General features: G+C 64.9%; 1 protein-coding gene across 3 annotated transcripts; it reads left to right on the forward strand.

Moving 5' to 3' along the window:
• Positions 1-1,933: 1,933 nt before the first annotated feature.
• SLC17A9 (solute carrier family 17 member 9) lies at positions 1,934-13,409 on the forward strand. 3 transcript variants are annotated; one of them, XM_062204465.1, is made up of 13 exons: positions 1,934-2,020; positions 5,653-5,850; positions 6,139-6,278; positions 7,325-7,424; positions 8,477-8,607; positions 8,833-8,914; positions 9,103-9,199; positions 9,728-9,815; positions 10,096-10,130; positions 10,361-10,476; positions 10,926-10,981; positions 11,099-11,128; positions 13,344-13,409. In XM_062204465.1, exons 1-13 carry the CDS (start codon positions 1,965-1,967, stop codon positions 13,388-13,390), a joined length of 1,176 nt encoding a protein of 391 aa, XP_062060449.1. In that variant the 5' UTR covers positions 1,934-1,964; the 3' UTR covers positions 13,391-13,409. The 3 variants fall into 3 exon arrangements, with proteins under 3 accessions (XP_062060449.1, XP_062060448.1, XP_062060447.1); XM_062204464.1 differs by lacking the exon at positions 13,344-13,409 and adding an exon at positions 11,567-12,850 and having other exon boundaries at positions 6,114-6,278; positions 8,477-8,570; XM_062204463.1 differs by lacking the exon at positions 13,344-13,409 and adding an exon at positions 11,567-12,850.
• Positions 13,410-15,345: the final 1,936 nt, after the last annotated feature.

Consider the following 15,345-nt stretch of genomic DNA (forward strand, 5'->3'; position numbering starts at 1 on the left):
CAAAAGTGGTCCGCGGGGGTTGGGGGGCAGCTCACAGAATCAGCTAGAAGCCGGGGGTCTGTGTCCACCCTGGCCAGGGCCAGTGCCCGTGACGCCACGGCCTCCCCTCGGAGGGCGAAGTCTGGGGAGGTGTACAGCGCACTCTGCAGCCTCCCGGCTTGGCCGTCACACGCCTCGCAGCTCAGCACCCGGCCACTGCCTGCTGGCAGGTCCCCCTTGCCCAGGTGAGAGCGGTGAGCATGGCTCAATGGCCTCCCCAGCGAGGCCTGATCAAGGCCTCACTCAAAAGTGGCCTTGAGAGGGGCCGGCGCTGTGGTATAAGACCTGCATCCCATATGAGCGGCAGTTCAAGTCCCAGCTGCTCCACTTCTGATTCAGCTCCCTGCCAACATGCCTAGGAAGGCAGCGGAAGATGGGCCAAGTGCTCCGGCCCCTACACCCACACGGGAGACCCAGAGGAAGCTCCTGGAGGCCCCAGGGGGTGTGGCCACTTTGGGAGTGAACCAACAGCCTTTCAAATAAATAAATAAATCTTTTTAAAAAAATCACCACCTTCATTCTCCTTTGGGTTCTTGTCCACCTGCCCAGGAGGGAAGGGACCTTGCCAAAGTGGACGCAGGTGGCCCAGAAGCCAGCAGCCTGTGTCATGGCGGGATGCAGGGACAACCCCCAAGCTGGCCCAGCTGCCCACATCAGGTGCGGGAGGAAGAGCGGCCCTGCTGTAGGCTGTCTCACTCTGTTCGCCAAGCGCGTGTGCGGCCAGGCAGTGGACGCCGGGGAGCCACGGGGCCATGGTGCAGAGGCCCTGGCAGGGCTGGGCAGCTGAGGACACAGGAGGCCGTGGCGTGAATTCAGCGAGATGACCCCTGCCCCCTGCAGGTTGTCAGCTGACCACCAGCCCCCCACCCCCGACGGCTGTGCGGCTGCAGGGCAGCTGGGGTGAGGGTTGGGAGGGGGAGGTTCTGCGTGGCTGGGAGAAGCAGCCCCAGCCTTTCCCTGCTCCTTCTTTTTTTTATGGTTTTTTTTTTTTTTTTTTGACAGGCAGAGTGGACAGTGAGAGAGAGAGAGAGACAGAGAGAAATGTCTTCCTTTGCCGTTGGTTCACCCTCCAACGGCCACCGCGCTGCGGCCGGCGCACTGCGCTGATCCGAAGGCAGGAGCCAGGTGCTTCTCCTGGTCTCCTATGGGGTGCAGGGCCCAAGCACTTGGGCCATCCTCCACTGCACTCCTGGGCCACAGCAGAGAGCTGGCCTGGAAGAGGGGCAACCGGGACAGAATCCGGCGCCCCAACCGGGACTAGAACCCGGTGTGCCGGCGCCGCAGGCGGAGGATTAGCCTGTTGAGCCGCGACGCCGGCAGTCCCTGCTCCTTCTTGTGCACCTGCCAAGCGCGGTGGACGGCCCAGCTGCACAGGGAGCCCCGCCCCCAGCCCAGGGCTTGGCAGTCAGTGCCCAGGACACCTGCAGGGAGCTCTTGGGGCCCCCCCCCCCCCCGTCCTCGCCCAGGCCCAGGCAGGTTCCCGGTGTGGAGCTTGGTCCCTCCAACTCCATTTAAACAAAATGAGCTACCTTGCATTTGATTGAGCAGCCCGTGCCCTGGGATGGGGCGTTGCCGCGCTCAGTTTGTAGTGGGCGGATGGCAGCCCCCACCAGCCCCCCTCCCACCTGCCTGGGCTGCGGCTGCCGGGGGAGCACTGGCCCCTCAGGGCCCATGGGTGTCCTCCCTGTGGGGCAGCGGGGAAAGCTCTGGCCCGGCTGCTCCAGACGTGGGCGGGGTGGGGGCGGGGCCCTGCAGTGCACCACGCCCCCTGGCCGTCTGGGGGCGACGCTCCTGGGAGTGCAAGACGGAAGCGCAGCTGGGACTGACACGTGGACTTGGGCGGTGCTGCCCGGGTGGGCGGGAGGCAGGAGGGCCCGAGGGCACTGGGACACAGCCGGCCACGCTGTCCCCGCGCCGTGAGCTCGATGCAGCCGCAGGACGAGGCCCGCAGGGACATGGCTGAGGAGGCCCGGTGGTCCAGGTGGCTTTTCGCTTGGGGAGGGAGCGGCTGGGGCTCGCTGGGTGGGCAGCGCTGGCCCGCGAGGGCTCTGCTGACAGGGGGCTCAGCACCTCCACAGCAGCCACCCTCCCTGTCTGGGGCGGCCCAGCCCTGGGAGGAAGCAGGAGCCGTGGGACCCTTCAGTCCTAGGACCTGGCTGAGAGGGCCCCGAACCCTCCTCCCAGCTGCTGTCCTGAGGGTCTGGCAGACAGGGCCGCATCCTTCAGGCCTGGCTGGGGGAGCAGGGAGCACCCGGAGGGGTCGGCTGGGGGCAATGTTAGCAGCTCTGGGTCACCATAGGTAGACCCTGGGCGGTGCGGAGCCGGTACAGGGCCCAAGTGACCGCGTAATGAGGGCCACCCCCTCCAGAAGGGGGGGAGGGGAGGGGCCACGCCGGGCCTGTCACCTACCTGTCCATGCTCTTTCCACAGCCACTGCCCAGGAAGGGGCTAGCCCAGAACCCAGGGTGAGATGGTGGCTGCTATGCAGGGTCCGAGTGCGTGTCCCCCAGCCCCCCTTGGGTCTGTGTGCTGCGCCCAGAGTGAGCCCCACCACCAAGGCTGGTCCCCAGGACCAGCCCTGGCTGAGGGGACGAGCTGCCCCCCCAAAGGCTGGTGTGGCTGGGCAGGGGGAGGGGGCTGATGGTTAGAGGAAGCAGGGGAGGGAGGTGGAGAGCACAGTGAGAGCCCAAATCACTGCCCTGTCTCCGACCAGGTGCCAATTAGAGGGGAGAGCTGCCGCCCGCCCCCCGCCTCCCCACCCCCACGTGAGTCCAGGCTGCCTGCCTGGGCAGCCTTGCTCCCCGCAGCTCCCAGGGCGGGGGTCCCAGGACCTGGACAACATTGAGAGCTTCTGTCCCCACCACCTGCAGCCCGGCCACTTCACAGCCCTGGGCAAGGGGGCCTTCATGTGAGCAAGAGAGAGAGGCCGGTGCCTCTGCCTGCAGGGCCGCGGCCTCCACTGGTCTCGGCGGCGGTGGGCGGTGGGCGGAATCTGGGGGCCGGGTGCCCCGTGCTCCTGGCCCCTGGGGCACACTTCCCTTTTCTGAGCCCAGGCTCCACGTGACCCCCACCTGTTCAGGCGTGGATGGGTCTGCACAGGGCCCTCTGCAGAGAACGGGGCCTCTAGACTGTTCACAGGAAGCAATCCGCTGGGCAGGGGGCGGGGGGAGCTGAGGGCCAAGTGGTGGCATTTCCCAAGGGACCCTGCCCTCGGCTCTCTGGTGCCTCCCGGCAGGGTGGAGGGTTCTAGGCCTTGGGTCCTAACTCGCCTGCAGGCGGTCACCTTGGGCCACCTTCCCAGACTTCCTTGTCCTGCCCATCTCAGGGACGCTCAGGCAGCCCCAACTGTGAGGACAAGGAGGAAGCAGACAGCTCCCGGCCCCGTGCCAGCGCCTCCCGCTGAGGGCACACAGATCGCCTGGCTGTGGGTGGGTCCCTGTGCCCAGTTGCACACTCCCGGTCTCGTGCCAGCGCCTCCCGCTGAGGGCACACAGATCGCCTGGCTGTGGATGGGTCCCTGCGCTCAGCTGTGCACTGGTTTCCCGCAGGCGTCTGCCCCCACCAACCCCGCCTCACCCAGGGAGCAGACGGCCCAGCCACTGTGTCTGCCCAGGGGAGGGAGGGCAGGCAGCATGCTGGGTGGGTCCAGATCCCTTCTGGGCACAGCTGGCCCCTTGCCACTTTGAGCACAGAAAGGAATAAAAGTTTTAAAAGGCACCTCTGGACCATATGACCTGAGTGGGGCCGGAACCTTGCTCCCACACCTGCCACAGCCCTCCTGCATCGTCAGCGAAAACCAAACTTCTGTGCATGGGTGGGGGGCTCGCCCGCGGGGCCGGCAGGGCCAAGGCAGCATGGTGGGCGGCGTGCTCTGGCAACCCAGCCGCCCTGTTTGCTCAGAGGACTCCACAGTGGTAGGGGTGCCCCGTGGGGGGCCCTCACCAGCCAACACTTTGTAGGGTCCCCTGGATGGACTCCCCGACCAAGACTCAGGTAACCGAGTCTGGGCAGCTCAACCCCAGCCCCAGAGTGCAGCCCCCAGGGGTCCACAGGCCGTGAGGGGGCACCGGAGAACAGAACCGCTGAGCACGCCGTTGGCCAGCGGGTTTGCAACTTCCCCTGTGACTGCCGCGCCCGGGGTTCACAGAGCCCCTCCCCTCCCCACCCCTGCAGTGTTTTCTAATCCTGTGCAGAAAACCAGAGTTCTGACCTCAGCCCCGAGAGACGGGGCCTGCAGCACTCATGGCCTCACTGACACCTGCCATGCGGTCACTGTCCCAGCTTCTGAGTGGCTCCGCTAACTCTTTTTTTTTTTTTTTTTTTTTTTTTAAGAATTTTATTTATGCCGGCGCTGTGGCTTAACAGGCTAATCCTCCACCTTGCGGCGCCAGCACACCGGGTTCTAGTCCCGGTTGGGGCGCCGGATTCTATCCTGGTTGCCCCTTTTCCAGGCCAGCTCTCTGCTGTGGCCCCGGAAGGCAGTGGAGGATGGCCCAAGTGCTTGGGCCCTGCACCTGCATGGGAGACCAGGAGAAGCACCTGGCTCCTGGCTTTGGATCAGCACGATGCACGGGCCGCAACGGCCATTGGAGGGTGAACCAACGGCAAAAAAGGAAGACCTTTCTCTGTCTCTCTCTTTCACTATCCACTCTGCCTGTCAAAAAAAAAAAAAAAAGAATTTTATTTATTTATTTGAGGGACAGAGAGACAGAGAGAGTCAGAGAGAGAAAGAGAAAGAGAGAGAATCTTCCACCTGCTGGTTCACTCCCCAGATGACTACAAAGGCTGGAGCTGGACCGATCCAAAGCCAGGAGCCAGGAGCTTCTTCCGGGTCTCCTGTGGTTGCAGGGCCCAAGTATTTGGTCCATCTTCCACTGCTTTTCCAGGCCATTAGCAGGGAGCTGGATCAGAAGTGGAGTAGCTGGGACTGGAACTGGCACCCATAGGGGATGCTGGCATGGCAGGTGGCAGCTTTACCCACTATGCCACAACACTGGCCCCATAAAAAATGTCAAGTCCTGTGTTTTAGAGCGGTGCTGGGTTTACGGCATCTTTGTGAGGGCAGCAAGGGCGCCCCCGAGTGGTCCCCATCGCACTCCCGCTCACACAGCGGATGCGTGGATGCCCATGGACTGATGGTCACGGGTCGCCATGAGCTGGGCCCACGTGCTGTTCTGATTCCCTCAGCTTCCCCAGATGTCCTCGTTCTGCCCCGGGACCCCACCCCAGGCCCCACGCGGCATTTGTCGTCATACCTCCAGGGGTTCGCTGGGCCATGGCAGCTTCTCGGAAGACAGAGCAGGTGTCCCGGGTGTGTCCACTGCTGGGGCTTGTCTGGGGGTTCCTCTCTGGCCAGGGTCCACACTGCTGGCCTCACACTGGCCACACGTGGACGCTCCCTGGTGTATTTTACATGCCCCACTACCTGCCTATGTCCTCCCAGGAGTCAGTGGGTAGGTAGGTTTGTGTAGACGTTTGCAACTCGCCAAGTTGTCCTGCAAAAAGCCTTGCGATTCCCAGTCCCTCCAACGTGTGTGCGTCCCCAGCACCCAGCCCCCAGCCCCCAGCCCCCAGGGGCCTCTGCAAGGCTGACTCCGCTGTGCTCCCCTGCAGGCCCGAGTGCCAGGCCTGGACAGGGGCCCTGCTGCTGGGCACCTGCCTGCTGTACTGCGCCCGCGCCAGCCTGTCCATCTGCGCTGCCACCATGAGCCAGGACTTTGGCTGGAACAAGAAGGAGGCCGGCATCGTCCTCAGCAGCTTCTTCTGGGGCTACTGCTTCACGCAGGTGGCAGGCGGCCACCTCGGGGACCGGTAAGCCGCCTCGCCCATGCCGGCTTCTCAGCCCACACTCGGCGGGAGGCAGGGGAAGGAGCCTGTGGAACAAACGTGGGGAGAAGTAACCCCTGGCCGGGGAAAGCGAGGCGTAGCCCGGGCAGACCTGCGTCAGCACGAGGCCCCGGCACCCCAGAGGCAGCTGTGAGCGCCGGCCAGGACCTGCAGGGTAGACGGACAGGCAGCCCCGGCGCGCCCGCAGCGTGGGTCACGCGGTGCCCGGCCTGCACGGCCGCTCCCAGGTCCTCCTCCTTGTGTCGCCTCCAGCATCGGGGGGGAGAAGGTCATCTTGCTGTCGGCCTCCGCCTGGGGCTGCCTCACAGCCGCCACCCCGCTGCTCAGCCGTCTCGGCAGCGCCCACCTGGTCTTCATAACCTTCTCGCGTGTCCTCACGGGCCTGCTGCAAGGTAAGGGAAGCCTTAGGCCAGCCTCCTGCACGCGCTGGCATTTAATTCTGTCTGCTCGGCAGAGGGAATGTGTGCCTGTGCCTGTGCGCAGGTGCCCATGTGTGTGCAAGGTATACATGCACGTGCACGGGTTGTGTACACGTGTTCACATGTATGTGTGCTGGTGCCCATGTGTGTTCCTGCAGCTGCACTGTGCACTTGGGCGTGCCTGCAGGTGGGCTGTGTGCACGCATGTGCCCACGTGTGCACACAGGAACACGTGCACGGGTTGTGTGCCTGCATGTGCCTATACACGCGTTCATATGTATGTGTGCTGGTGCACATGTGTGTGTGGGGTGAGCCGTGGGCGTGCATGCGTGTGCATGGGGGTGCGTGTGCTCCTGTAGGTACGTGCTGCCTGCACAGATGACCAGATGGGCCCCCTGTGGTAAACTGACCTGGCTTCATAGCTCAGTGCACGTCCTGGCTGAGAGGGTCACCTGGTCTCACCTGAGGTGCCGACGCTGATGGTGCCTCTGACAGCGGGACCTTGAAGTTGCTGAGTGACAGGGAGGAAAGGGGCCAGTCCCTGCTGGGCCGGGGTCCCGTGGGGAAGCGGCTCTTGTCTAGCACTCACTGGGTCCTGCCTACCTCCCCCAGTGTCCTGAGCGATCCTCACCCCCCCATCGGCCGACCGTGCCCTGCCGTCCTGAGCCACCATGTTGGGGGGAGTGGGGGACTTCCCTCCTCTACGTCCTGAGCCTGCCCAGGCCTCTTCCCTCTCCTGCTCGCCCTCACTCACCAGGTTCAGGCCTGTGTCACTTAGCCCCTCCTCCCCAGCCCAGAGGAGGAAGCCGTCTGTCCAGGGGGGCTGCCCTGCGGGCAGTCCTCAGAGAGGCAGCTGGGACACGGAAGTCTGTCCCGCCAGGGGAGGCAGGGTGAATGAACGAATGAATGAATGAATGAATGACCGAGCATCCCGCGGGACACAGGGCGGCTGCTTGCGCGTGGGCCTGCCCTCCAGGTGGGCGGTGACGCAAGCCCAGTGCTGCCCTCTGCTGTTCCAGGGGTCTACTTCCCCGCCCTGACCAGCCTGTTGGCCCAGAAGGTGCGGGAGAGCGAGCGGGCCTTCACCTACAGCACGGTGGGCGCCGGCTCCCAGCTCGGGTGAGTCCCAGACTCCGGGCCCTCGGGGCGCCTGGGGCTGTGCCAGCCTGCGCACTGGCTGCACCCCGCTTTCTGGGCCTGTGCGAAGCGTTTCCCTCTGCCCTCCTGGGGCACTGGGGCCTTGGCCTTGTCCCTCTACACTGCTGGAGTCAGGTGCTGTCCCCTCCCTCTGCGGCTGTTCCACATGAGAGTCGGGGCAGCAGGCAGGGGCCGGGCGGGCTGCAGCCTGAGCTCGAGCCTGGAGGGCGCCTTCTCTCCGCCCACCCTGGACGCCAAAGCCCTGCGCCCCGCAGCCTCGCCTTTCTGCACCCCACCCCCACCGCAGGGAGCTCTGGGCCCTTCCACGGTCTGTGTCGCAGGGCCTGGGGGAGAAGGGCTCCCCGGCTGCCACAGGGCTGCTATGTTGTGTTGCTGAGGTTCAGGGAGAGCCCAGTTCAGGGGAACAGACAGGAGTGGGGTGTGTGGGAGCAGCCCCGCAGGGCCACGGTGACCCCGGTTCAGCAAGCAAAATACAGGTGCCCGGTGAACCACTGTTTAGATGGGTAAATCTGCTGATGAAGGGGCCCGGGGGTGGTGGGGGGGGCTTAGAGAGAACCACCCTGCGGCCCAGGTGCTGGCTCCGCCCCCGGGCAGCAGCGAGCCCCAGCACCGCGGCAGTGAGGCTCCCTCTGGGGCCAGGGCAGCGGCATGTGGGCGGGGTGGCCCTGCTGGGAGGGGTCATCGGACACCGTGGGGTTGGGGCTTTGGCTCTGGCGCCGCTGTTGCAACACTTAGCGCTCTGTTTGGAAGTTTATCCTCTCGGATCAGTGAAGAAAAAGGACATGACAGGTTGCAGCACAACTTGAAGGTCTGGAAGCAGGAAGTGAGAAGCCACACGGGCGCCCCAGTGTCGGTCCCTGAGCCACGCCCCGCGCGTGGCTCCTCACAAGCCCACTTGCCCCATGCCCGACCTCCCCGCCCTCGCCATGCTGCCGCCGGGTGGGCGTTCTCGGCCATCTCCTGAGCTGTGGGGTGCAGCCACGGCCACGGCTACGCTCTCCTCTGCCCTCCAGGACGCTGGTAACTGGGGCCGTGGGCTCCCTGCTGCTGGACTGGTACGGCTGGCAGAGTGTCTTCTACTTCTCCGGAGGCCTCACCTTGCTCTGGGTGGGTTACGTGTACAGGTACCTGCTGAGTGGAAAAGGTAACCGCGGGCCGGTGGGCGGGCCCGGGGCCTCCCCCCTCCCGGCAGCTGCCGAGTGTCCAGGGGGCGGCACGGCCCTGCAGGGTCCTGGAGGCCCCAGAGGAGCCCTTCAGACCAGAGTCTGAGCAGGACACAAGTCCCGCTGGGAGCCCATGCGGCCACAGTGGTGGGGCAGGAGCAGGACCCTGCTACTTTGTATCCACTGATACCCACTTGTTTCCTCAGACTGCGGGGCCCTGGGCGGCCCGCCAGCAGCCAGGCCGTCCAAAGTGCCCTGGAGACAGCTCTTCCGCAAGCCTTCGGTGTGGTGAGCCTCGTGGGCTGGGCGGGCAGAGCACGGGCAGGGACGGCCACCGCGGGACACAGACCTGGCTGGCCCCTGGCTGGCCCGAGCAGGCCGGGGCTGGGGCTCAGGGCAGGAGCGGCGGTGGCTTTGGCCCTTGGGGAGAGGAGGTGGGGCCCCCGGCAGACCCATCACCAGCCCGGCACCCGCAGGGCAGCGGTCCTCTCCCAGCTCTCCTCAGCCTGCTCCTTCTTCATCCTCCTCTCCTGGCTGCCCACCTTCTTCCAAGAGACCTTCCCCCACTCCAAGGTGAGTCGCCCTGGCCGAGGGCTCGCGTGGGCTGAACCAGACCCATCCCCTTGGACACCGAGGGTCCTGCGTGCAGTGGATGGGGTCCCAGTTCAGGCTCCTGGCCCTGAGGTGTCAGTGTCCACGGTTGGAGGCAGATGTCAGGTTCTGAGGCCCAAAGCCTGCTCCTCGCTGTGGCTGAAGGTTTCCCTGCACAGCCGTGGTTCACCTGCAGGGCCTGGCTGGCTACCGCGACCCCTGAGCAGGAGCCAGGGGGTCCCCTGCCTTGGCCTGTGTCCACCTCTGCCCAGTGACCAGGTCCCTGAACTGTGTGACCCCAGGCAGAGCAAGCCCCGTGTGGGGCAGTGTGGGTGACCTCCCACGGGCCCAGCATTTGGCCAGGGTGGTGCTAGGCTAGTGGCTACACCGCCTCCCGGGGCTCCTTGACCTCAGGGTCCAGCCCGTGGGTGGGAAGAGCCCTCCTGGGTGGGGGCATCCGCCCAGCCTGTGCTTCCGATGCCCCCTCTGAGGTCTCGCTCCCCCTTGCAGGGCTGGGTCTTCAATGTGGTGCCCTGGCTGGTGGCGGCTCCCACCAGTCTGCTCAGCGGTTTTCTGGCTGATCGCCTCATCAGCCAAGGTGAGCCCCGGGCTGGGCGCCTCCTCTTCTGGGTGCAGCCCCAGAGCCCCAGGACTGCCTGCCCCCGCCCTTCAGAACCAGCCAGGGTGCGCCACACTGGGGCTGCCCCGAGCCAGGCCTGCTTCCCACTAGAGGGTGGGGGCTGGGAGCAGTGAGAGGGCGCAGTCTCCTGGTGCCTGGGCCACCCTGTCCCTGGTCCCCGTGTCCCCTCTGCAGCTGTGCTGGTGGCTCCGGGCTCTTGGCTGGGGGCACCCAATTCTCCATCTCCCTCCCCTCCCAGGTTACAGAACCATCACTGTGCGCAAGTTCATGCAGGTAGGGTTCTCTCTGGACAGACGGAACCACAGGTTTTGTCCCCGGTCCTGACTCCTGGGAACGCGGGGCCCAGCACCCAGCCCTGGACTGGAAGCCGCCTGGCTGAGGTGCTGCCAGGGATGCCCCGGCGCCTCTGGTGGGGCCTCGCCGACAGCTGGGCGTCCCGGCTCAGGAGGGGTTTTGGGTGGCACACCCGGCTGAGTGCTGGCCTGTCCCGGTCCCCTCCCCAGGTGATGGGCCTCGGCCTGTCGAGCATTTTCGCCCTGTGTGTGGGGCACAGCTCCAGCTTTCTCAAGTCTGTGGTCTTTGCCTCAGCCTCCATCGGCCTCCAGACCTTCAACCACAGGTGAGGGCCGGCTGCCCAGGTGCCCCAGGCTCATCCTGGCTCGAGGGTGGGGATGGCTCTGGGCAGCCGGCTGCCGTGGAACCGGGCCATGCACGATGCGGGTGGCACTCATCACTGGATAGTGGCTCTGCTACCTGAAGAGCCGGGAGTGAGCGCCTCCTCCCCCTGGCTTCGTGTCCCTCCCGGTGGGCGTCGTGGGCAGCTGTCCTGGCGGTCAGCATCAGTGTCACCCTCTGTGGTCACGGCATCCATGCCGGCGGCCCTGGCACTTTTCCATCCTGAGTTTGGCTCAGGAGCAGCAACCCGGGCCACACCTGCCATGAGGATGGGGGCCGGGACACAGCTCAGGGGCACGTGGGGCCCTACTGCCTCCTCGCTTCCTGCCCCGTGGCTCCAGGGGTGGCAACCGGGCCCCACAGCCACTCAGCCTCCTCTCCGGTTTCCCACAGCGGCATCTCCGTGAACATCCAGGACCTGGCCCCATCCTGCGCCGGCTTCCTCTTTGGTGAGGTCGCTGCTCCCTCCAGCCTCGCCCTCCCATCCCCCCATCCCACCCCACCCGGACCCCAGGAGCTCAGCCCCGCTCTCTGACCCTCCTGTTCTCCATCTGGCCTGTTAACAGGTGTGGCCAACACAGCCGGGGCCTTGGCAGGTGAGGAGCGGGTCCCTATGTCCACCGGGTGACAAGCGGGGACTGGGGCTGGTCCTGCAGGGTGGGGTGGGGGCCCCTCAGAAGGGTCCCAGAGCTGGCCCAGGGGGAGAACAGAGAAGCCTTCCAGGATGCCTATTGAAGCTCACAGTGGACAGTGTGAGTCGAATCCAGGAGTCCAGACCCGCGAGACCCCCCGGGCTCATTCTCTGGCCCAGGCCCCTGGGAGGGACATGAGCTGGGGTAGGGTCCACGGGGGCCATGTCATGGATGGCCGTGAGGTCTCTGTCCTCCAAGACCCCCCAGTGGGATCCTGGCCCCGACCTTGGCCCTGCGGCCCAGACACCTGGACTCGGCCTCAGAGAGCACGGAGGCTTCTGTCCACTTGGAACGGGGACTGGGACTGTCCAGGGCACTCAGTCCGGCCTCTTTTGGGTCCAGGTGTCGTAGGCGTGTACCTGAGCGGCTACCTGATAGAGACCACAGGCTCCTGGACCAGCCTGTTCCACCTGGTGGCTGCCATCAGCAACCTGGGGCTGTGCAGCTTCCTGGTGTTCGGACAGGCCCAGAGGGTGGACCTGAGCCCCACCCACGAGGCCCTTTAGTCCGTGACTCACCAGACCCTCCCTCCCTCCCAGAGCTGGCGCCCGCAGCCTCTGGGAGCTGAGGTCCCCAGGAAAAGTGCCAGGGTGGCTCCGGTCTCAGATGTGAGAGCCAGGAGGATGCAGAATACAGGGCGCTGGCACACGGGGATGGGGCAGGTGCCGGGGCCCAGAGCAGGCTGGGTCAGGGCTAGGCTTGTCCTCTCTCTGCACCTCCGCCTCCCGTCCCCAGGGGCGATGATCCCGACCCCCTTACAAGGCTGGCGTGACCGTCAGCTATGAGTGGCACCCTTGACAGCAACGGCTTCGTCACTCACGCGCTCTGTTCCGCGGGACCCTGGCATCCCTCTGTGGTGACCCTGTGGGCACTGTCACTGCTGGGCCGCCAGCTGCCGCCTCAGAGTTCCCGACTCTCCTGGCAGCCAGGCCCTCGCTGGTCTCTGGGGACCCCTGATTTGGCCCCTATCCTGTGGATCCTCCAGCAGGTGCACCCTAAGCAGACAGCCGCCTGGGCACCCCTCTGGTCTGAGGCAGCTTCCAGCACCTCTGGGGGGGCGGCTTGGCTGTGCACCCCAGAGCAAGGCGAGCCCCTTGTTCAGTCTTTCTACCTCTTTTTGTGCCTGAGGAGCTGGTGGTTTCATGAATGAATAGTAGAAGCTGCAAGATGCTGAGAAAAATGGAGAGTTGTAACAAAGTGCTATTTAATAACTATTGTGCTATTTAAACAGAAGATTGATATTTTTGTAACACTTTTGTTTTCAAAGAGTGCACAGAGGGCAGGTGTTTGGCTTGCTGGGGGGTTAAGATTCTGCTTGGGACCCTTGGACCCCTCGAGGCAGTGCCTGGGTTCGAGTCCCAGCTCTTCCACTTGCGATCCATCTTCCTTGTTCGTGCACACCCTAGGAGGCACTGATGGCCAAGTGCTGGGGTCCCTGCCACCCATGTGGGAGTTCCAAGCTTCTGGCTTCTGCCTGGCCCAGGCCCTGCTGTTATGTGTGCCTTTGGGGAGTGAATGGGAAGAGAGATCTCTCTCTGTCTCCCCACCTTGCAAATAAAATGAAAAAAATAAACAATGCTTTTAAACATGAAAGTGTGTTAAAGATTTTATGTAACGTATTCAGGAGGAAACGGTTGAAATGTCAGGACCTGGCCGGCTGAGAGCCCACAGAACAGAGGCCGGCCCGTCAGGGCGAGGAGGTGGGGCCGCAGAGCCGCCTGCCCCTGGGGTTTCTCTGGCACCCCCAGGCTGCTATCTGCTGTCTACAGAACTTTCCAGAGCAGGGGAGCTGGGCGGTTCCTGCAGCGCCGGACGGCCCAGCTGTGCTAGAAAAAGACAACCTTGAATTTTCCACTGAAGCACAAATGTCTCCCCAGTCGGCTTGGATCAAAAAGAAACTCAAAGAAAGATTCTTAGAAGGAGAAAAAGTTCACTATGTATTTTATTTGAAAGGCAGAGCAACAGAGTGTGAGAGAGAGAGCTACCGTCTCTGGTTCGCTCTGCAAACGCTCACAACAGCCAGGGCTGGGCCCCGTGGAAGCCAGGAGCCAGGGCCCCATTTGGGTCTCCCACACGGGGGAGGGGTTCAGCTCCCTGAGCCGTCACCTGTGCCACCCAGGTGCATTCTCGGGAAGCTGGATCGGAAGCGGAGGAGCTGGGACGTGAACCAGGAACTCCGACTTGGATGCAGGTGTCCCCCCCCCCCCCCGCTGCCCGGCAGTCTGGATTGCACAATGAATCTCCTCGTGGAAGTGGCCTGGTTGTTTCCGCAGGGCAGCCAAGGGCGGTGACCGCACCGAGGCCTTATGTAAACAGCGTCCCTGGGACTGTGGACATTGGCTCTGCTGGAGGCTCCCAGGGAGCCTGGGGCTGGACTTCCGGGAGCCTCTGTGGTTTGCTGTCCTGAGGCTGGGACTCCCGGCCCAGGAAACTGCCCGCTGCGGGAGTCGGGACACCGCCCGCCGGCCTCCCCGCGTACTCACGGACACGGAAGGTACAATTTGCTGCGTGTGGTGCAGGGGCGCTAAGCGTGTTCACACTGCTGTGCAGCCCTCGCCGCCACCCACCTCCACAGCGCCTCTAGTGAGACCGAGCCGCTCACACCCAGGGTCAGCCCCTGGCCCCGGCCCTGCCCGCTCTCGTCCAGGCTGCCCCGGGTTTCGGGTTTCCTCCCTGTTCAAGGCGCAGTAATATTCCCGCGTGCGTCTGCTTATCCGCCCCGGGCACTGGCTGCCGCCCCTCTCAGCCGCTGTAGACACGGGGACGCACTGAGCACCTTGTTTGGAGTCCACAGCCAGAGTGAAACCTCAGAGAGCATGAGAGAAGGCGCCCTTCCCACGGGGACCCCAACTCATCTGGGGCCCCGAAGCGGTGCCGGGTGCAGGAGGCACCAGGGGCCGGCCCTCATGGAGGGGCCCTGCTTGCCCGTCAGACTGAGCTGTGAATGGCACAGAGTGTGGGGCAGGCCCTGGACCCCTGCAGTGGCGGCTGCAGGAGGCTGTCGAGCAAGATTTGGGGGCACACGGAGGTGCCAAGCCCTGCCTGTTTGTGGGTGCAGGAGCAGGTCTGGGGGAGGAGGGCCCAGCAGGGTGAGCAAGGCTGCCCTCTGCCTGGCCGTTATCTGGGGCAGACAGGCCCAGGCACCGTCCCGCCCCAGCACCTGGGTCTGGGATCTGTCTGCTTCGGGGAGGGGTGGAGCCCACACTGCGCAGAGGCCAGCTCCCTCCCCCGCCTTCGGGCTCTGCTACCTAGGTCAGTCCAGGCCCCTGGAATGGGGCGGGCTGGCTGCAGGGGGGGCTGTGCCAGGTCTGCAAGGAGCATCCAGGCCCTGGGGCTCTGCAGTCAGGGTGCCTTTGGGAAGAGGCCGGAGGAGGGGCAGGGCCTTGCGGGTTCCAGCGCCTTGGGGAGAAGCAGCCCGGCTCCCTCCTGGGCAAGCGTGGGTCGGCCTTGGCCATGAGCCCCTTCTACTCTCGGGGCCCTGGGACCGTACAGGCAGGCAGAGCTCCGTGTCGGGGAGAGACTTCACCACTTGTGTGGACTGTGGGTCTGGGTACATGTGTGGCTGTGTGTGCACCGTGTGTGCTCACATTTGCACTTTCCTGGCCCACAACCTCAGAACATGGCTGTTGTCATTCCCCTTTTTGACGACAGAGGGCGCCATCTGACAGGGCGGTGTCTGTCCCCAGCGGGTCTCATTCCTGCGACTCAGCCGGGAGGAGGGGCCGGTCAGGCAGCACTGCAGGAAGGGTGCCGGGGGAGGGAGCAGTGTGGACGGCGGCGGGGGAGCCCGTGTCTGTTCACAGTGGGAGTGGGGTTGGTGAGGCCGAGGGGCAGGGCCCAGGAGGCTGGTGTGTGCACTTAGGGCGCCCAGGGCCCCCGGGTGTGGGGGTCTCTCAGGGGCTGATGCAGAGGCAGGAGCCATTCTTCCACCAATGTGTCCCCCGTCTAGGGTCACCACACAGCTCCCCCCCAGGATAATGTGGGGACGGCCACCGCAGCCACTGCGCTGCCACAGCAACCCTGCTCAGCCCGGCTCGGGCCCTGAAGGAAGGCCCCAGGGGCTCAGCATCGGGGCGGGGCTGGGGCTGTGGTGTAGACAGGGCGCTGAGGTTCCTGGGGGC

Source organism: Lepus europaeus, chromosome 10 (genome assembly GCF_033115175.1).
Source record: "Lepus europaeus isolate LE1 chromosome 10, mLepTim1.pri, whole genome shotgun sequence".
Taxonomy (NCBI): domain Eukaryota; kingdom Metazoa; phylum Chordata; class Mammalia; order Lagomorpha; family Leporidae; genus Lepus; species Lepus europaeus.

Excerpts from the sequence above, each read along its gene's own strand:
- SLC17A9 (XM_062204463.1), top strand. The coding sequence starts at position 1,965 with ATGCAGCCGCAGGACGAGGCCCGCAGGGACATGGCTGAGGAGGCCCGG. Across the intron at positions 2,021-5,652 it reads GAGGAGGCCCGGTGGTCCAG|GCCCGAGTGCCAGGCCTGGA; the intron begins GTGGCTTTTCGC and ends GCTCCCCTGCAG. Across the intron at positions 9,200-9,727 it reads AGACCTTCCCCCACTCCAAG|GGCTGGGTCTTCAATGTGGT; the intron begins GTGAGTCGCCCT and ends TCCCCCTTGCAG.